Source organism: Ostrea edulis, chromosome 3 (genome assembly GCF_947568905.1).
Source record: "Ostrea edulis chromosome 3, xbOstEdul1.1, whole genome shotgun sequence".
Taxonomy (NCBI): Eukaryota; Metazoa; Mollusca; class Bivalvia; order Ostreida; family Ostreidae; genus Ostrea; species Ostrea edulis.
Window position 1 is genome coordinate 6,704,441 of NC_079166.1, and position 19,305 is coordinate 6,723,745.

Here is a 19,305-nt window from a genome sequence, read left to right on the forward strand (position 1 = left end):
TGGTCAGTTTTGTAAAACTACTGAAGATGAGTTACATTTTATATATCGCTGCTTTATGATGTTGGTAACAGGCTACCTGTCGGGGTGCACTTGGGCTGTTTACATACATGTGATTTGAGGGTAGTATTGTCCAAGTGGGAAAAAATGTCATGGTATTGTTTTCCGCTGTCGCTTATTTCAGACTGATGAGAATTACTTTAGACGGGGTACGTCAACGAATTGGCACGACAGTGAAAATACGGAAGTCACTTCGGGGACGTGTCGCAGAATCGCATAGCTCTAGACGGTTTGTTAATCTTTCCTTATTCATCAGAAAACATGGTAATCGTAATTCAGAACATAAGTTTTATTTCAAACACAAATTATTGATAATTTTGCAACTTTTTTTCTTCGTTTCTACTACATCTACATGGAATTTCATTCATAGTATGTGTATATAAGGATTAAGATTACGCCTTTTATATATTGAACAGTCCTTCTAATACATAAATACTTCTTTTTCAGAGTTTAAAAGAAATAAACAAAAAAAGACAATGAAGACAACCATATACATTTAAAAACCAATTCAATAATTAAATTATCAGCAGATTGAATAAAGATTTGTACTCCTTTTTGTGTTCATCTGAACCCGAGATTCAGGTATCAAAATATCCATGTATGATTTAACGTTATAAAGTTTATGTGAAATTCACGTGAATTTTATGTGAAATTCATGTTAAAGATTTCACATGAAATTCACGTGAATTTTACGTGAATTGCACGTGAAATTCATGTGAATTTCACGTGAATTTTTTTGTGTGTGAATTCACATTTGATGTTTTTTTAACGTGAATTTCACATAGAAATTTTCACGTGAAATTCATGTGAATTTCACGTGAGGCACATTTGCCTGTGTATGTCAGGAAGCTTTCATGGAAATTTCAGCTCTTCTCAGCAGGCTCAGTGGTTCTTGAGAAGAAGAAAATGACCCCACCCTATTTTGGTATATTTGTGATTATCTCCCCTTTGAAAGGGATATGGTCCTTCATTTGTACAAACTTAAAAGCCCTTCATCCAAGGATGCTTTTGGCCATGTTTGGTTAAAATTGGCCTAGTGGAACTGGAGAAGAAGTCCAAAATGTAAAAAGTTTACAGACAGACGGACAGACGATCAGAAAAGCTCACTTGAGCTTTCAGCTCAGGTGAGCTAATAACAATTCGAACAAAAAGCAACTCGTACAATAAACAATTCGCACTAAAGTAAAGGCGCCGGACTTTTGGTCAGGGACTATATAAATTTTTACTGAACAGATACATTTTTTCCCGAAATGTCCGACGGTCCGACGTATTTCGCGTACTCTGCTTTTAACTCAAATAAGTCAATTCCTAGCCTTTTGCTATGGTGAGAAATGTATGCTTGTCTCCGGAAGTTCTCCACTGAAATTGAGACTGTGCGAGACTGTAATACAATGTATATACATTTTTGACTGCAAATGTTACAAAATTTTAAAATCCATTTTGTTGTCACTTCATACATATATATTAAGAACTTCATCAAATCCATCATTCTGAGACGGGATATCTGTGTGGACCGAGGCATTTTCAATATCATCCTCTAATGGAACGTCATTGGCATTTTCAATATCATCCTCTAATGAAACGTCATTGACTTCTCTTTGTTCTAAACATTCACCTTCAATACTTCCCAATGCATCACCAGATTTATTTTCATTGTCAGAACCTTCACATGTACCCACTAGCAACATCCTCTGGTTTTGTTCGCTATTGGTTTGGTATTTTTCGCAGCAGTTTATCAGTAGCTTATTGTCATTTGATTCATCAGATTTTCTATCACAACAGTATTGTTTTACAAAGAAGCACAGCATCATTGAAATTAAAATCACAAGAGAGGCAACAACACATTTATAGATAATCTCCTTTTGTTTGAACTTTTCCTTTTCATCATTTATTTTATTATTCAGCATCTTAATCGTATTGTTTTTTTCAATAATAATCCTGTTGAGTTTTGACAAACGCTTTTCGCTATCTGTTTTCAATTGCTGGATTGTGCCCTCTAACAGTTCATTTTTCATGACCAGTGATTTTGGAGACGGAATACCTCCAAATATTACAAAACAACCTGTAAATCTGAAACTCTGTGATGCATTGTACTTTTGTGGACATGGGTTTGACGAAAGATTATGGCATGGTGCATCAAAGTTCACTTGAATTTTGTTCTTATTGTTCACTTCAGGACAATATCCACCAAACATTACTACTTCACAGGCACATAACACCAAAGTTTCATTTCTCCAAGTGCTGATCACATATATAGCTTTATGTTCAGTTGATGGACAGTTAACACGAGCTGCTACCTCTATTTTACTATGTGGAATGTACTTTACATTTCTCAGTGCTGTGTAAGGTGGTGTTTCGCATCCAGCAGACACTACTGCAGACACACCGCACAAGAGAATCACAATCATGCTGTCTAAAAAAAAAAATACGAAAAGTTACTGCTGAACACAATGAAACACTTTCTAGTGTTTGTCACATCTCATTTTGTTTTAAACATATTTTCTATTACACAATCTATATGAAAACAAAATCATGGTGTGGGCCTTGGGGCCCTAACTGACTACCTACCAAACTAATCAATGATTACAATTGCATAATAAAAATCACTGCCGATTCCCTATTGTTAAGAAACAATGCACAAAATTGATCAGATGCAAAGAAGCAATTAGAAGAAATAAGGACATAAACTAAAAGGTGCATTCTGCAATGATTAGATCAAAAGCAAAATGGCTAGAGGAGGGAGAAAAACCTACAGAGTATCTCTGCAATCTAGAGAAAAGAAACTTTACAAACAAAATAATTCAACGAGTAGAAAAAGAAAATGGTAAATTAATTACAAATCAGCACGAGATATTGGAGGAGATATGTAAATATTATGAAAATTTATATGAAAATAAAACAACTGTGGGAAATTTACGTGAATATTTGTTGCATTGAATATTGAATTGTCTTGACAGTTATATATGCTATATTGATTGTCAATATTGCCAGGTTTAATTACTATATCAATTTCTATTTTCTTTCTTGGTGAGAGAAAGTGTGTGTGTATGTGAAAGTGTGATTTCTTTGTGTTTTTCAAACATCTTTATATTTCTTATCTTATTGCTAAATAAATTTTCTTTTTATTTATTCTACGATTTATCATTTTCTCTATTGCCTACACAAAATCCAAAAGAACTTCATTACACATTTCATTACATATGACAACAAATATGTCATTCCAGGCTGAAAATGTAACTGGTAATAAATGTATTACAAAATGGTTCAAATAGTAGCAAATTCCGCAAACTACAGAAAAGGTTAAAACAGTAGTAAATTACGTTTTGTAACTACTAAATTTCTCGAATTCCTTTTTGATAAAATGTTAATTTACGTGAATGGGGAAATGACGAATTATTTAGAAATGTTCCTATATTGTCATTAAATGAAAATTTAATCCTAGAGGGGGAGATAACTTATCAGGAAACAACAAACACTATTAAAACTAGTTCTAATTGTAACGGGGACTGTTACATGTGTTCCCCAAACCTCCCCCAATTAAAAAGTGATGTCCTTGTGAATCTATAGCAAAAAATCATTTTATTTTAGCCTTTAATTACATGTAGTGCGTTCAATATGGTCATTTCAGTACCAAGAAATGAAAGAAAGTGTTGCACGTGCATACACGCGCACGCATGTATGATTCCGAATTTTTGTTGATGTCGTTCAACAGGCATTTGTATCATATGCCCACAGTGTGAATTTCATAACGTTTCCACCAAATATAAGGAAGTTATAGCGATTTTAAAATCGTCCAATTAGAATTCAGCACACGTGCATGAACGTGCTGAGCAGTAATTCTAACCACAGCAATTTGTAAGGAGTACCAAGACACATCTAAACCCCTAATATCAATAGAATTTGATGAAAAACAAAAACGTTATCTTCCTTTCAAAACTGAACATTTGAAAAATGTCTGCACGCGCATGTGTGTTTTCATTTTTTGTTACACCAGTATATAGATACACATATTGTCTACGTATGCTGTGAATATCATCTCATTCGCTTCATAAATAAGATAAGTTACAAACATTTTAGTATTATCCAATCAAAATGCAGCGCACGTGCAAATTGGTAATTTTGACCATGCAAATCAGTTAAGGGTCTCAATATCTACCTATGATATGAATATCAAGCCATTCAATGAACAACAAAAAAGTTAGACTGATTCCATAGTTAGTTTACAAATTTTGTAATGCGTGTGCACGCGCATGCGTGCGCGTGCTGACAAAATAACTTTTATTTTTCATATGTACAAATAATATACTATCATCCTATTTAGGTTTTATGTCGCTTCCTCCAATATTCTGATTTTCCATTTTTTGTACTAAAATTGCAATGCACGTGCGCGCGCGTGCATGCACGTGCAGACAAAATGACTATCACTATGCACATCTACAAACGCTATACTATCATCCTGGAAAGTTTCATATCGATCCCTTTTGTAGTTTCTGAGAACACTACCGGACAAAAAAGTACCGGAGAAAAATAATAATAACTAGACACGATCTCGTTGCGAGCAACGAGTAGGTCTTCCGTCCGATTTGTTGATGCACTCGGAGTTAAAAAAAAAAAAAAAAAAGACAAATGAGTCCCAATTTAATTTCCGACTTTAAGACACTTTAGATATAATCAATTTTTCATATCATAAGCTTCTGAAGCAAAGTTGCGGTGAAATTCGTTTGAAATTCGACTCTCCAGGCGAGCCATAAGGCCCGCGGGCCTATTTCTTGATGTCATTTGTTAGCCCTCTATAGACTCAACAACTTTAGTTCTATATGTCTTTACAAAATATTTACCTGTAAAAAGTTATTGAGATCGACCGATATCGACAAAAAATCGACTCTACAGGCGAGCCATTAGGACCATAGGCCTATTTCTTGATATCAATCGATAGATCTCGATAAACTGAACAACTTTTGTTCAATATGTCCTTACAAAATATTTACCAGTTACAAGTTTTTGAAATCGACTGATATCGACAAAAATCGACTCTACAGGCGAGCCATGAGGCCCACAGACCCATTTTATGATATTGATCGATAGGTTATGACACATTGAACAACTTTTGTTCAATAATGCTTTTCAAAAAATATGTCGTTTTAAAGATATGAGGCTTTGAGCCCTTCTAGATCCCTAATTTCAGGGGCTAGCCCCTAAATCTTGATATTTTCGAAAAGATCTCGTAAATGTGCACAACTTTTGTTCTACATGTCTTAACAAAATATTTGCAAGAAAAAAGATATTGGAGATCAAAGGTCAAAAATCGCCGAAATCGGCGAAAATTTTTGGCATCCATTTTTTCAGGTCCAGGCGAGCGTTTAGGCAAATCGCCTCCGGTAAAATTGAATCCCCCACAAATCTTCTAACATGTTTACTCTATCTTGTGTAGAAATTTCAAGACTCTAGCTTCAAAACTAACGGAGGAGATGTGTGGACAACAAGGCCCTTCAAAAAGTCACTAAAAGAGAGATAACTCCTGACCGGAAGTGACGTCAAGCACGAAATTTTGCAAGCAAAGTCTCGTCACCAAAAGACATCTTTCCTGACAATTTCGTGAAAATCGATCGAGAAATGGCTGAGAAAAACGCGTGTACTACCAAGGAAAATAATAATAATAATGAAGAAGAAGAACGCGAACAATAATAGTAAGGTCTTCCGCAGGAGACGGAAGACCTTAATAAGAAACAGTAGAATCACTATAAGGTCTTCCGTGAAGAACGGAAGACCTTAATAATAAGAAGAAGAAACAGTAGAATCACTATAAGGTCTTCCGTGAAGAACGGAAGACCTTAATAATAATAAGAAACAGTAGAATCACTATAAGGTCTTTCGTGAAGAATAATTCTTAATATGGCTGAATAGTGTCTGAATTATGTCTTATGTAAAAAAGCTGTCTGAACCCTGTCTTACACTATCTCTTTCCTTTCTGAATAACATCTGAACTCTCTGAATTTTGTCTGAAATTTTCTGAATCTTGGCCTTTAAATGTAAGACATGGTTCAGAAATCTGAATTCTTTCTGAATGTCTGAATTTTTGTTGAATTATGTAATTTAGATTAATAAGACACAATTCATCAATCTGAACTTTTTCTTAATTTTCAAGTGTAATGTCAGACACAATTCAGCCATCTGAAAATCCAAACAGGAAATATAGAGCTGCACACTTAGACTATATACAGCAGTAAATGAGAAACCATTATGGAATTGCTGCACATCAATACTGCATTGCAGCATATGCCGTTTTTGGTGCTGCAAGTATACTTTATTTGTGCTGCAAATATGAAGTACAATTGCAGCATAAAATGGGAGTGTACTACCCAGCAGCATATTTGCTGATTTTGTACTGCATCAGAGCTGTACAGAAAGTGTATTGGTGTATCCATGGGCTATTTTTGTGCTGCATATCTTATTAAAAATCATGCAATTAACACATTTTAAACTTAGTATTTTTTATTTAATGTCAATCACATTAAATCGAACACCACTTCATTCTTTTCAACAAAATTATTGAAAAAGCAATATACAGATTTTGTGGCCTCAAAAATAAATATCCATTGCCTGAGTGATAAAGTTGATGGTATCCATGCAGAGACTCTGAGAGTATTATCAATTAATACCCTCTTACATTTTTACAGAGGAAGTGAAAAGTATATATGTAACGTATATTCCCATACTATGTATGTATGAACATAGAGAAAAATGTTTCCTTCACGTGTGGTACATCGTTGTTTCACTGTCAATCTGCATTAAAAACACAAAAGTTCACAGCAGTAAATGTATATATATTTGTTTTCTTTCCCATCAGAACTGGTTACTTCTTTGTCATATATAGTTATTGAAGGTAGATCTTACGGGAATAGGGTGACACTTTTAAAGAATGCTTGCACTTGTAATTTCCAAGTAGATTTATTTCCTGAAAAAAAAAGAACAAATGCAGGTCGTGAAATGACAGGCCAGTGTTCAACAAGAGTTAAACTTGTATTATCAGCTATGATTTTATCATAAAACATGTCTACCGGTAACCATCTTTCAAATTAATGGAAAAATAAATTTTATGTTCGTGCACAATTCGGCAAAAGGGATGCCTAGATCTACATTGATATAAACTTCGAAATTAATTTAAGGCTCAGCTAGGGTGCATGATGAAGGTTGGATTCATTCGACCCAATTTAACGTTTTAAAGTCTTACAATGTACTCTTACAGTACTTTGGCTATAATTTCATACTTACATTCTAAATTTCATATTGACTGAAGACGGCTCATCAACTGGTTTTTCTTGAAACAGCCAAAGGGGAAAGGGACGTGCACATGTTCAATGTTTACATCGTCCGCCATTGTTATTCACGGTTGTCAGCCGTTTCGTGTCATATGCTCGTCGCGAGAATCAGAAACTAGGTACTAGATGCTCAAAGTTTGAAAAAACAACTTCAAAACACATTTATATTTTGCAATATCAATTCTTTAGCTTCAGACCAGCTAAGATATTTTATAAGTATTTCAACTACAACATAAACAGTGAAGACAAACGGGGATGAAATGATCCGTCAACGAAATTACTTGTAACCGTTTCAACGCCTTGTAATAAAAAAAAAAAAAACATGTATAACTTTATCCAGCATACTCCTGTTTCTTAAATTCTAAAGTACAATTAATAATTTATTATAACTTTTCTTTAAAAGACATTTTTTTTTTAAACATCCGGCACACTCGGCCGATCGTACTCGCTCACGGAATTAGTCGAAGTGTCATTCGGTTTCGCGCGCACTACGATTTGAAGCAGACGAAACCCTAGGGGACAGATGCAGAGGTGCTAGCTGTTATGAAAAAACACACATGGAATATGGAATAATCAACTTGGAAGTAATGAAAAGAGCATATGCACGTCGATTTTCAACTTACTCGTTTACTGAATTAGGCCTATAGTGAAGGTAAGTGGGGTTTTTTGTTTTGAAAATGGATCTAGAAATACAATCGTCGACCACTCCCTCCTAGCTTCTGCACCATTTTTTGTGATGATATCGCATGTATATTTAATTCTAGGGTACTGAATTAGAGTCATGAATGATCAGCATGTCATTTAAGTGAAGAAGCGAGTGAAAACCAACATTCATGAAAAAGCCAGGTAATGAGTTTATCCGCAATTAAACAAGACTTCGTGGCGAGTTACGTTTCTTTATGGGGTCAACCAAAGGTCAATCGGTGAAAATCTCGACTACCCTACCAATTTGTTTAATGTAAGAGTTTACTACGGTGGATTTTAGATAATTATTTCACTAAGTTATGGGTTGCCCGGGGCAGGGACCACCCTTGGACAATTTTGTAGCTGACTTTTTGACCGCAAGATGGCAGAAAAGGGACGTAACTTGCTCAAACTTCAAAGTGTAGATACCTCTCTTTACCCCCTCTCTCTCTCTTATATATATATATATATATGTATGTATGTATGTATGTATGTATGTATGTATGTATGTATATATATATATATATATATATATATATATATATATATATACATACATGTTAGTGTTACATACGAAGATATTTCAAGTGTTCCTGTGACATGTTAAGACATTATTTACTATAGAATTCTGTGATTCAAATTATTCCCATAATTATATTTTTTAAATATAAATTATATTACATAATTTAATAGGACTAAAATTTCAATCAAGTAGCAGAATTATCAATATTTGACTAATTAGAGAGTTGTATATTAATATCATTATTATAATTTTTAACCAAGATGTTTTCATTTTAAACAGGAGGGATTAAACAGAAAGAAAATTAGATTGGAAAAGAAAAGAGATATAGAAGAAATGGCGCAGCTGAGTATATATATTCAATGTTTAAAAAAAAAAATCAAATTCAATTGTTAATTTCTTGCCAGTAGACCATTGTGTAGATCAGTTCATGGACCTTTCTGAATGATGTCTGATTCAGTTTTTATATCTTCTGAATGTTAACTGAACAATGCTGAAATCCGTCTGAGTGACTGTATATTTTATTTGACAATTTTCTGAATATTACCTGAACAATTCTGAATGTTATCTGAACAATGCTGAATTCTGTCTGAATGACTGTATATTATATGACAAATTCTGAATATTGTCTGAACAATTCTGAATATTGTCTGAACAATTCTGAATATTACCTGAACAATTCTGAATTCTGTCTGAGTGACTGTATATTATATAACAAATTCTGAATATTATCTGAACAATTCTGAATATTGTCTGAACAATTCTGAATGTTATCTGAATTTTGTCTGCATTGTTCTGAATGTTATCTTATCATTTTTGTATTTATGTGAATAAATTCATACATTTTATGAATTTTGTCTGAAGTATTCTGAATTGTATCTGAATGGATTTATTGGTATGTCTGAATAAGGTCTGAATTGTCTGAATAATGTCTGAATTCGTCTGAATACTGGCTGAATGTGTTCCAAATTAATGACAAAATTCAGAAATGTTTAAGACATAATTCAGACTAAGATTCATACAGTATTCAGCCTCAATTAAGATGAAATTCAGACAAACTTTATCTTAAGGGTAATAATAATAATAAGAAACAGTAGAATCACTATAAGGTCTTCCGTGAAGAATGGAAGACCTTAATAAGAAACAGTAGAATCACTACAAGGTCTTCCGTAAAGAATGGAAGACCTTAATAAGAATAATAAGAAACGGAGCAAAAACGATATGTCTCCGACACTTTGTGTTCGGAGACATAACAATAAGAAGAAAAGTGAAAAATCAACAATAGAATAATAGAAGGGTCTTCCGCTGAAGACGGAAGACCCTAATAATAATAATAAAAAAGTGAAAAAGAAACAATTTAATTAAATGATAGAGGGGTCTTCCGTTGGAGACGCAAGACCCTAATAATAATAATAAAAAAAGTGAAAAATCAACAATACAATAATAGAAGGGTCTAAATCCACTGAAGACGGAAGACCCTAATAATAATAATAAAAAAAGTGAAAAAGAAACAATTAAATAATAGAAGGGTCTTCCGTTGGAGACGTAAGCCCCTAATAATAATAATAAAACAAGAGGCCCATGGGCCACATCGCTCACCTGAGTCACCTTGGTCCATATCAGAAGACTTTCTATATATATTTGCATGTAAAACCGTAGTCCTTATTATGGCCCCAACCTACCCCTGGAGGCCATAGTTTTTGCAAACTTGAATCTACACTATGTCAGAAAGCTCTTATGTAAATGTGAACTTCTTTGGCCCAATGGTTCACGAGAAGAAGATATTTGAAGATTTTTCCTATATATTTGTATGTAAAACTTTGATCCCCCCTTGTGGCCCCATCCTACCCCCAGGAGCCATGATTTGAACAAACTTGAATCTGCACTATATCACAAAGCTTTGATGTAAATATCAGCTTTTCTGGCTCAGTGGTTCTTGAGAATATTTTTTTTTTTTTTTTTTTTTTTAAATTCCTATATATTTGTATGTAAAACTTTGATCCCCTATTGTGGCCCCATCCCACAACAGGGGGCCATGATTTGAACAAACTTAACTCTGCTCTATATTAGGAAGCTTTTCTGGCTCAGTGGTTCTTGAGAAGAAGATTCTTAAAGAATGTCCCTATATATTTGTATGTAAAACTTTGATCCCCCCTTGTAGCCCCATCCAACCCCCCAGGGGCCATGATTTGAACAAACTTGAATCTGCACTATGTCAGAAAGCTTTCATGTAAATATCAGCTTTTCTGGCTTAGTGGTTTTTGAGAAGAAGATTTTTAAAGATTTTTCCTATATATTTATATGTAAAACTTTTATCCCCTATTGTGGCCCCATCCTACCCCCGGGGGCCATGATTTTAACAATTTAGAATCTGTACTATATCAGGAAGCTTTCATATAAATCTCAACTTTTCTGGCTCAGTGGTTCTTGAGAAGAAGATTTTCCCTATATATTTGTATGTAAAACTTTGATCCCCTATTGTGGCCCCATCCGACTCCCGGGGGCCAGGATTTTAACAATTTAGAATCTGCATTATATAAGGAAGCTTTCATATAAATCTCAGCTTTTCTGGCTCAGTGGTTCTTGAGAAGAAGATTTTTAAAGATTTTTCCTATATATTTATATGTAAAACTTTGATCCCCTATTGTGGCCCCATCCAACCCCCGGGGGCCAGGATTTTAACAATTTAGAATCTGCATTATATAAGGAAGCTTTCATATAAATCTCAGCTTTTCTGGCTTAGTGGTTCTTGAGAAGAAGATTTTTAAAGATTTTCCCTATATATTTGTATGTAAAACTTTGATCCCCTATTGTGGCCCCATCTGACCCCCGGGGGCCAGGATTTTAACAATTTAGAATCTGCATTATATAAGGAAGCTTTCATATAAATCTCGGCTTTTCTGGCTCAGTGGTTCTTGAGAAGAAGATTTTTAAAGATTTTTCCTATATATTTGTATATAAAACTTTGATCCCCTATTGTGGCCCCATCCGACCCCCGGGGGCCATGATTTTAACAATTTAGAATCTGCACTACCTAATAAAGCTTACCTATAAATTTCATCTTTTCTGGCCCAGTGGTTCTTGAGAAGAAGATTTTTTAATGACCCTACCCTATTTTTACCTTTTCTTGATTATCTCCCCTTGGAAGGTGGCCTGGCCCTTTATTTAAACAATTTAGAATTCCCTTTACCTAAGAATGTTTTGTGCCAACTTTGGTTGAAATTGGCCCAGCGGTTGTTGAGAAGTTGAAAATGTGAAAAGTTTACAGACGGACGGACAGACGCCAGAATACGGGTGATCAGAAAAGCTCACTTGAGCTTTCAGCTCAGGTGAGCTAATAAAAAAAGTGAAAAAGAAACAATTGAATAATAGAAGGGTCTGGACCGTTGGAGACGGAAGACCCTAATAAACAGTACAATCACTAGAAGGTCATCCATTGGTAATGGAAGACCTTAATAAGAAACAGAGTAAAAACAATATGTTCCCAATCTTTGTTTGGGGAACATAAAAACGAACAAGAGATGTTTGTAAAACATATATGTCCCCCACGGTGCAAAATTGAAAAGGGTTATACACACACATCATTTAATTGATAGTAGTATCACAGTGAAAGCGAAATGTCGTCGGACCGACGGACATGTCCGGTAATTTGACTCTCGGTCCGGTAAACTTCGTTATATTTCCGGTCCGAATGTCCGGTGACTTACCGGCAACGGTTTCGGAAACTATGCAGCGTTTTCCACCCTTATATAACTGGTACCGATAAACGTTACCATTCCCAATGCCAAAAACCGTTGATTTTTCCCAATTTTTAGACCAAAAATTCCCAATTCACTTGCCGAAAACATAATTTTCTTAGTCTGAAACATTGTACGAGTTACAGTACCCGCAACGTTATTCTTGACATGATAAACGATAGAACACGATACACGCACGATAGGATAGGATACACGCACGATACGATAGGATACACGCACGATACGATAGGATACACGATAAACCTGATAAACGCAAAACCTGATAAACGATCTTCACGATAGACCTGATAAACGCAAAACACGATAAACGATCTTCACGATAAACAGAAAACCTGATAGAAATGTTGTAAATTTAGAAACGGTTTAGACGGAACGAAATTTTGATACCTACAACATAATTACATTATGTTTACATTATGTTGATAATAATATTGAAGGATTTCAATGTTCATTATATACCTACATTACGGACAAAACGGATTTCTTGTTTCCCGCGTTCTCGCGATGGGAAAAAATCTAACGCGGTAATCTATAGGTAACTCAGGAAAACCGCGTTCTCATCGCGGGATGACTATCAGCTACCTGTCCCCGTCGCGGTAACATTTGTTTAAAACATTGATCGGTTTTGTACCATATAATTTCTTTAATCCACGGTCGTACGTTTTTTTTTTGTTTTTTTTAATGCCATCACAGCTAAAATTAAAAAAAAAAAATAATAAAATATATACGGCATTGAATTCATTATTTAATATCTATATGAATTTTATCAGCCAATGATTCTAAAACTTATATTGTCACCTAATGTTTAATATATAGATTATACAGGGAATTAACTAAATGTAATATAATGTAGTGATATCATGCTTCAGTAGCTCTCTTATGCTAATGTATATTACCTTGAGTATGAAATAAAACCAAGTAATAGTGTGCGTGTAGCGAGGAGGGGGTTATTTTGCATCAAGCTCTAAGTTCACGGCTCATTCAACATCTCAAGTTATTTTCATAACGACCGCTTTAAAAAAAATCAACCGCACTACACCTGTTAGATATTTTTACACTATGATTGATAATTGATAGTCATAAGTAATTGGAACATATTTATTTGAATTGATATTTTGTTAACAAAACATAAATATACTGTTTAAAAAACATAAACAAAACCCGGCTTGTTTTAAATTCGCAATTTTGAAACGCTTAGTGTGGTAAAAAAATTCAAATAATCATCAAAACCAACATAAATTTCCAGTATCTACACGTACGAGTATTGGTACATGTGTACATGTACAAGGTATATAAAAAACAAAACAACGATGACAGCGGAATCGTGCCCAGTTGAGCAGAATTTTGGGGGATGCAACACCCTTGCACCCTTTTAAAACTTAATCTTCTAAATGTGTGAAATACAATGTCCCTGAGAATGTTAGCTGTCAAAACACGGGTGATACACAAATCAGATATAAGGACGCGCACAAGTTCAGCAGTTGCTATATAAGTATCATACACGTGGAAAAAAAATCGGAAGAAAAAGAACCATTATTAAAATATACATGTATGTGATAAACAATGTAATTTACTGATTTTTCCTTTCAAATCGGAACTCCCTATTTTTCTGTTAGTATTAATTACAAATAACTGTTTCTAGACAGACAAATGTTTATGAACTTCAGAAGGAGCTTTCAGATTTACTGTGCTCGGTTTACTGTCCTACTTTCCAGACTACTTAGAATTAAATTGTGATAAATTTTCACTCTCTCTCTGGACAGACAAATATCTCTTCTTCTGCCTTAAAATCGACAACTTTATGTTCTCCTTCAAATATACCGTCTTTCCTCGATTCCTAAAAATAGCTTCTTTAACAAAACGAATAAAGGTTTCGGAAAGTATCGTACTTTTTCATTAGATTTTATAAACGATCCCGATAGTTTCCGAAGCTACACGAGAAACGATTTTCACGATAAACGGAAAACCTGATACACGCAAACACGATACACGATAGACCTGATAAACGCAAAACACGATAGAAAACGGAAAACCTGATACATGATAGGATAGGATACACGCACGATACGATAGGATACACGCACGATACGATAGGATACACGCACGATAGAGCACGATAGGAATGTCAAGAATAACGTTGCGGGTACTGTAACTAAAATGTTCACTTCCGGTATTAAATCGAAAATACAGATCATGGCAGTGTGCTTTGTAGAACTACAACGATTCCTTATGCCTCACAACAACAAATATTACTGTAAAAAAGTTTGTAAAGAGATGAATACTACTTGTTTTCTTTTCTGTTCTTTTAGTTGAAATCATTTGCCTATGCATTGGTAGAAAATTCCCAATTTGTTCGATTTTGACGCTATTTTTCCTAATTGAATGGGTACCGGTACCATTGGGTAAAAAAAAATCACTGCTACGTTTCGACTTCCAGTTCTGTTTATAAAAAAAAACATACAAAAACGGCAACAATTAAAATGGAACAGTAATGCAATCCCCGGTAAACCTTTAAATCGAAAATCCAATGACCAGGGGGCTCAAAGTCTTTCATGTTTCAATATAAAAATACTACTTTTTTTCGGTCTGGTAAAATGTGATTCGGTCCGGTAATGTTCCTGTGTTTACCAGACCGAATGTCCTGTAAAACATTTCAACATTTCGCGATCACTGGTATCATGAATTCAAAATATTGAGCAGACATATTGACCATACCTTCCTATGTCAAGAGTGAATTGACCATGTGAACTAAAAATCAATAGGGGTCATCTACTCCTTATGCTGTACCAATGTACCAAGTTTGGTGCCAATCAAGCAAATAATTCTTAAAATATAGGAGACAATATATTACTATATCCAGTTCAACTATTGACTTTTGACCTCAAAATCAATATGGGTCATCTTCTCCTGAAGATGTACCAGTGTACTAAGTTTGATGTCTGTCAAGCAAAGGGTTCTCAAGATATTGAACGGACAGTATATTCCTATGTCCAGTGTGACCCTTGACCTTTGACCAGGATACCTCAAAATCAATAGGGGTCATCTTCTCCTGGAGACCTACCAATGTACCAAGTTTAATGTCTGTCAAGAAAAGGGTTCTCAAGATATTGAGCAGACATTATATTCCTATGTCCAGGCTAACCCTTGACCTTTGACCATGTGACCTCAAAATCAATAGGGGTCATCTTCTCCTGACGATGTATCAGTGTACCAAGTTTGATGTCTGTCAAGCAAAGGGTTCTCAAGATATTGAGCATACAGTATATTCCAATGTCCAGGTTGACCCTTGACCTTTGACCATGTGACCTAAAAATCAATAGGGGTCATCTTCTCCTGAAGACGTACCAATGTACTAAGTCTGATGTCTGTCAAGCAAAGGGTTCTCAAGATATTGAAAGGATAGTATATTCCCATGTCCAGTGTGACCCTTGACCTTTGACCATGTGTCCTCAAAATCAATAGGGGTCATCTTCTCCTGAAAAAATACAAGTGTACCAAGTTTGATGTCTGTCAAGCAAAGGGTTCTCAAGATATTGAGTGGACAGTATATTACTATGTCCAGTTTGAACCTTGACCTTTGACCATGTGACCTGAAAATCAATAAGGATCATCTACTCTCCAGGGGCAACCCCTGTACCAAGTTTGGTTGTTATCAAGCAAAGGGGTCGAAAGATATTGAGTGGACAACACATGGTCTACAGACCGACCGACAGACACTTGCAAAACAATATGCCCCCTCTTTTTCAAAGAGGGGCATAAAAATAATACAAGTCCAGGAATTTAAGTGATGGCTTAACTACTGTTTTTCAATCTTTTTTGGAAAGACCTTGGAATTTTCGTTACTAGGACATCAAATTCTGGTTATAATAGGGGAGAACTGTCAATTACACAAAAGCAAAGGGATCATTACATGTTTACCAAAACCGGACAAACCAAAACAATTTTTTAAAAATTGGCGCCCTATTACAGTGTACCTTACTCGATACAGTTTATAAGATAGGGTCTGGATGTATTGCAGGTAGAATCAAATCTGTTCTCCCAAAATTAATCAGTGGAGACCAAACTGGATTCAAATCAGGAAGAAATATTTCAGAAAACACAAGATTAATTTATGACATAATGAATAAGAATGTTAAGAATTTTCAATTTTGGTGAATCTATTATTAAGTGGATCAAAGTGTTTTACAATAATATATCAACAACTAGAGCAAAGCTCGTTGCTTTCCGTCGGAGCTGTGTGACATAAAAACCTTGAACTTGACCATATGTCCTTGGGTCAGGTCCTAATGCAGCCTCAGTTAACATGAAAATCTGTTGTAAGTATAAAATCTAAATGTTTCTTCATTACTTGATATGGCCAGGACAGGGTTTGTATTTTCTAAAAAGTGAACTTGACAATGTGGCCATGGGTCAAGGCCAGGACATATTCTTTGATCATATGGAAACTTTTTATCAGTATTAATTAAAAAAAATTTGCCATTAGTAAGATATATTAAGACTCTAATCAATTTTTAAACCTGTAGAAATGGTGCAAATGACCTTACATCAAGAATATTCATGTTATGGTCATTAATAATCTTTATGTGAAGAATGAGCTTACGGTGTATTTTTAAAATTAAATGACATTTGATACAGGAACTGTACATGAGTATGTGTGTGTGGGATCTAACTTTCGCCTTCTTTCCCTCTTGATATGTTATACTTAACACCACCCCGGGAAAAATTATTTGAAATACTTATCCAGTGATTTTACAAAAGACGAATACAAGTTAAGTTTTTAGAAAGAAAATAATCAACTGTGACAGGAAGATAAGTACTGTAACGATATAAGTAGTTTGGCTACGCTGGCGATTCTGACTTCTCGTATGTAATTATGAAATAGTTTGAGAATTTAATATATATCATTGAAATGAAGCTATAAAGGTGTACTATAAATTTTTATCGTTATGTGTTTAATAAATTTATACTACTCAAGTACATGCGTGTATGATCTCATTCCACGAATCAGTCTTTTGAGGCGCGCATGTATGTGGGATTAAATTCTTTCAGCATTTACAACTTTTCAGTCCCAATAATGAAAAAAAAATTACTATTTAAATTTATGAAATTTATGGCTCAGGACATACAATAAAGGTTTATAGCTGTTACCAATATTTTATCATACAACAAAATTACATGTATGATAGCATAATATTCAGACTGAAGAGAATAATTCAAGTTTGAATTATTTATACATACAAATCAAATAAATTGCTCTCAAATCTTGAATATTTTATTAAACTTTAATATCTATCTGGGTAAATACATGTAGGTATATTATGTACACAGTGCCGACTTTACCTTCATGCAGTTTTACATTATAGGTTTTGGGAGCGAATTTTCATGCATTTCCCCTGCATTCTCCACCCTCGTAAAGTATTCAAATTTACACTCTGAATTCTGCACAACATGATACATGAAACGACTGACCTGTTTAAAAGATGCGCCTTAATTATTATTTATTTATATTTTCAAAAACAGGTAAGTAGATTTAAATACCTATGTAGCTATCAATAGTTACGTAGGTAGAAAGTCTTTGGACTGGACCTGATGATAAGCCAGAGTAATTTCATTCCTTTCTAATCTTCTTCTATTCGAGTGGATGTGTGAGTAACCTAGTCAGGTGGGTTTGTAAGGGCATTATGTTAAAACCCTGACTGTCATTACGTGAATAAATGTTGTGTGAACCTGGAAAAAAAATTGATCAGTTAATTAAATGGCTCCCACCTGTGATCATCGTTATCATTCGTGGCGTAGGTGGGCAAAATATCCTACCGGCGACGCCAATGAAGTGATTTCCTATACACGAAAACACCGGAAAAACACTTAGAAACACATATATCAACCAATAAACAGATTAACTTATACAGAGTTAACGAATATGCGAACTATAGTGCTGCACTCTCTAATGCACATCTGTTCTCCTTGGAGTTCGCAGGTAAGAGAGAGACAATTGTTGCAACTCAGAGGACTCCGAGCCCGACCAGAAATAACCGGGTGCATAGAATCACCGAAATTACCGCTAATCACCGAAATTACCAAAGAAATGACCGAAATTACCAATGAAGGGGCCGAAATTACCTCAGTATATGTTCATCTATATACCTTCTAGTCACACATCAAATTTCATGAAGATTGGTAACGATTTGAAGGAATTGTTTCCATAAAACCGATTATTGTGACGTGTGAATCTGAGTTACTTCCCTTTACCGATAGGTACTCAGTAAGCGAACTATGTATACACAGGAATCGATAATTTTGTGTGCAATAATATAAGAAGGTGTCAATACCATATCACCCCCGAATAAAAATGTCTGTTCAAATTCCTTAGTTTAACAAGAACTACCTATAAGTATTGTTTCATTAATCTTCATTTTAACTGTTGAATAAACATTTGAGGGGGTGAGTTGGTGATGTTTTCATAACAATAACAGGCACACTGGTCATCTCTGGTCCCAGTCTGTGCTTATTAACACCTGTCAACTTTGCTTCCTGTGCTCAGGTACTGTCCAGCTACCTTTTATTCTTAATCTGCCCAGGTACATGTATTAAGAGGTCTGTCTCCAATCGTCAAGCTATGCTATAGAACTGTGACCCTCTGATAGGTACTGAAGATATTTCGGTCAGTTTCAGCAAACCAAATATATTAAATTTATGAAATTACATTTGATTATCTAATGAAAAATATTAATCAACAATTGATCCATATAATAAAAAGACTTAATTTATCTTTGCAAGAAATGTACAAAAATATGAAAATGGACAGTTTAAATCACAATTGACCAGTATTGACCACTTGGGGAGTATTGGCCGGGACGGTTAAAACCGGGGGCCCAACCCTGGTTAAAAACCTTAAAAACCTGTGCATGTTTATTTTAAAGATATACGAATTAGTCTCCTTAACACGCTTTCTCAAGTTTCTGTACAT

General features: G+C 34.7%; 1 protein-coding gene across 1 annotated transcript; it reads right to left on the reverse strand.

The window, feature by feature from the left end:
• Nucleotides 1–325: 325 nt before the first annotated feature.
• Nucleotides 326–18,342, reverse strand: LOC130053169 (uncharacterized). Its single transcript, XM_056159837.1, has 2 exons — nucleotides 18,105–18,342; nucleotides 326–2,470 (listed from the first exon to the last, which is right to left on the reverse strand). Exons 1-2 carry the CDS (start codon nucleotides 18,121–18,123, stop codon nucleotides 1,509–1,511), a joined length of 981 nt encoding a protein of 326 aa, XP_056015812.1. The 5' UTR covers nucleotides 18,124–18,342; the 3' UTR covers nucleotides 326–1,508.
• Between the last annotated feature and the right edge of the window lie 963 nt (nucleotides 18,343–19,305).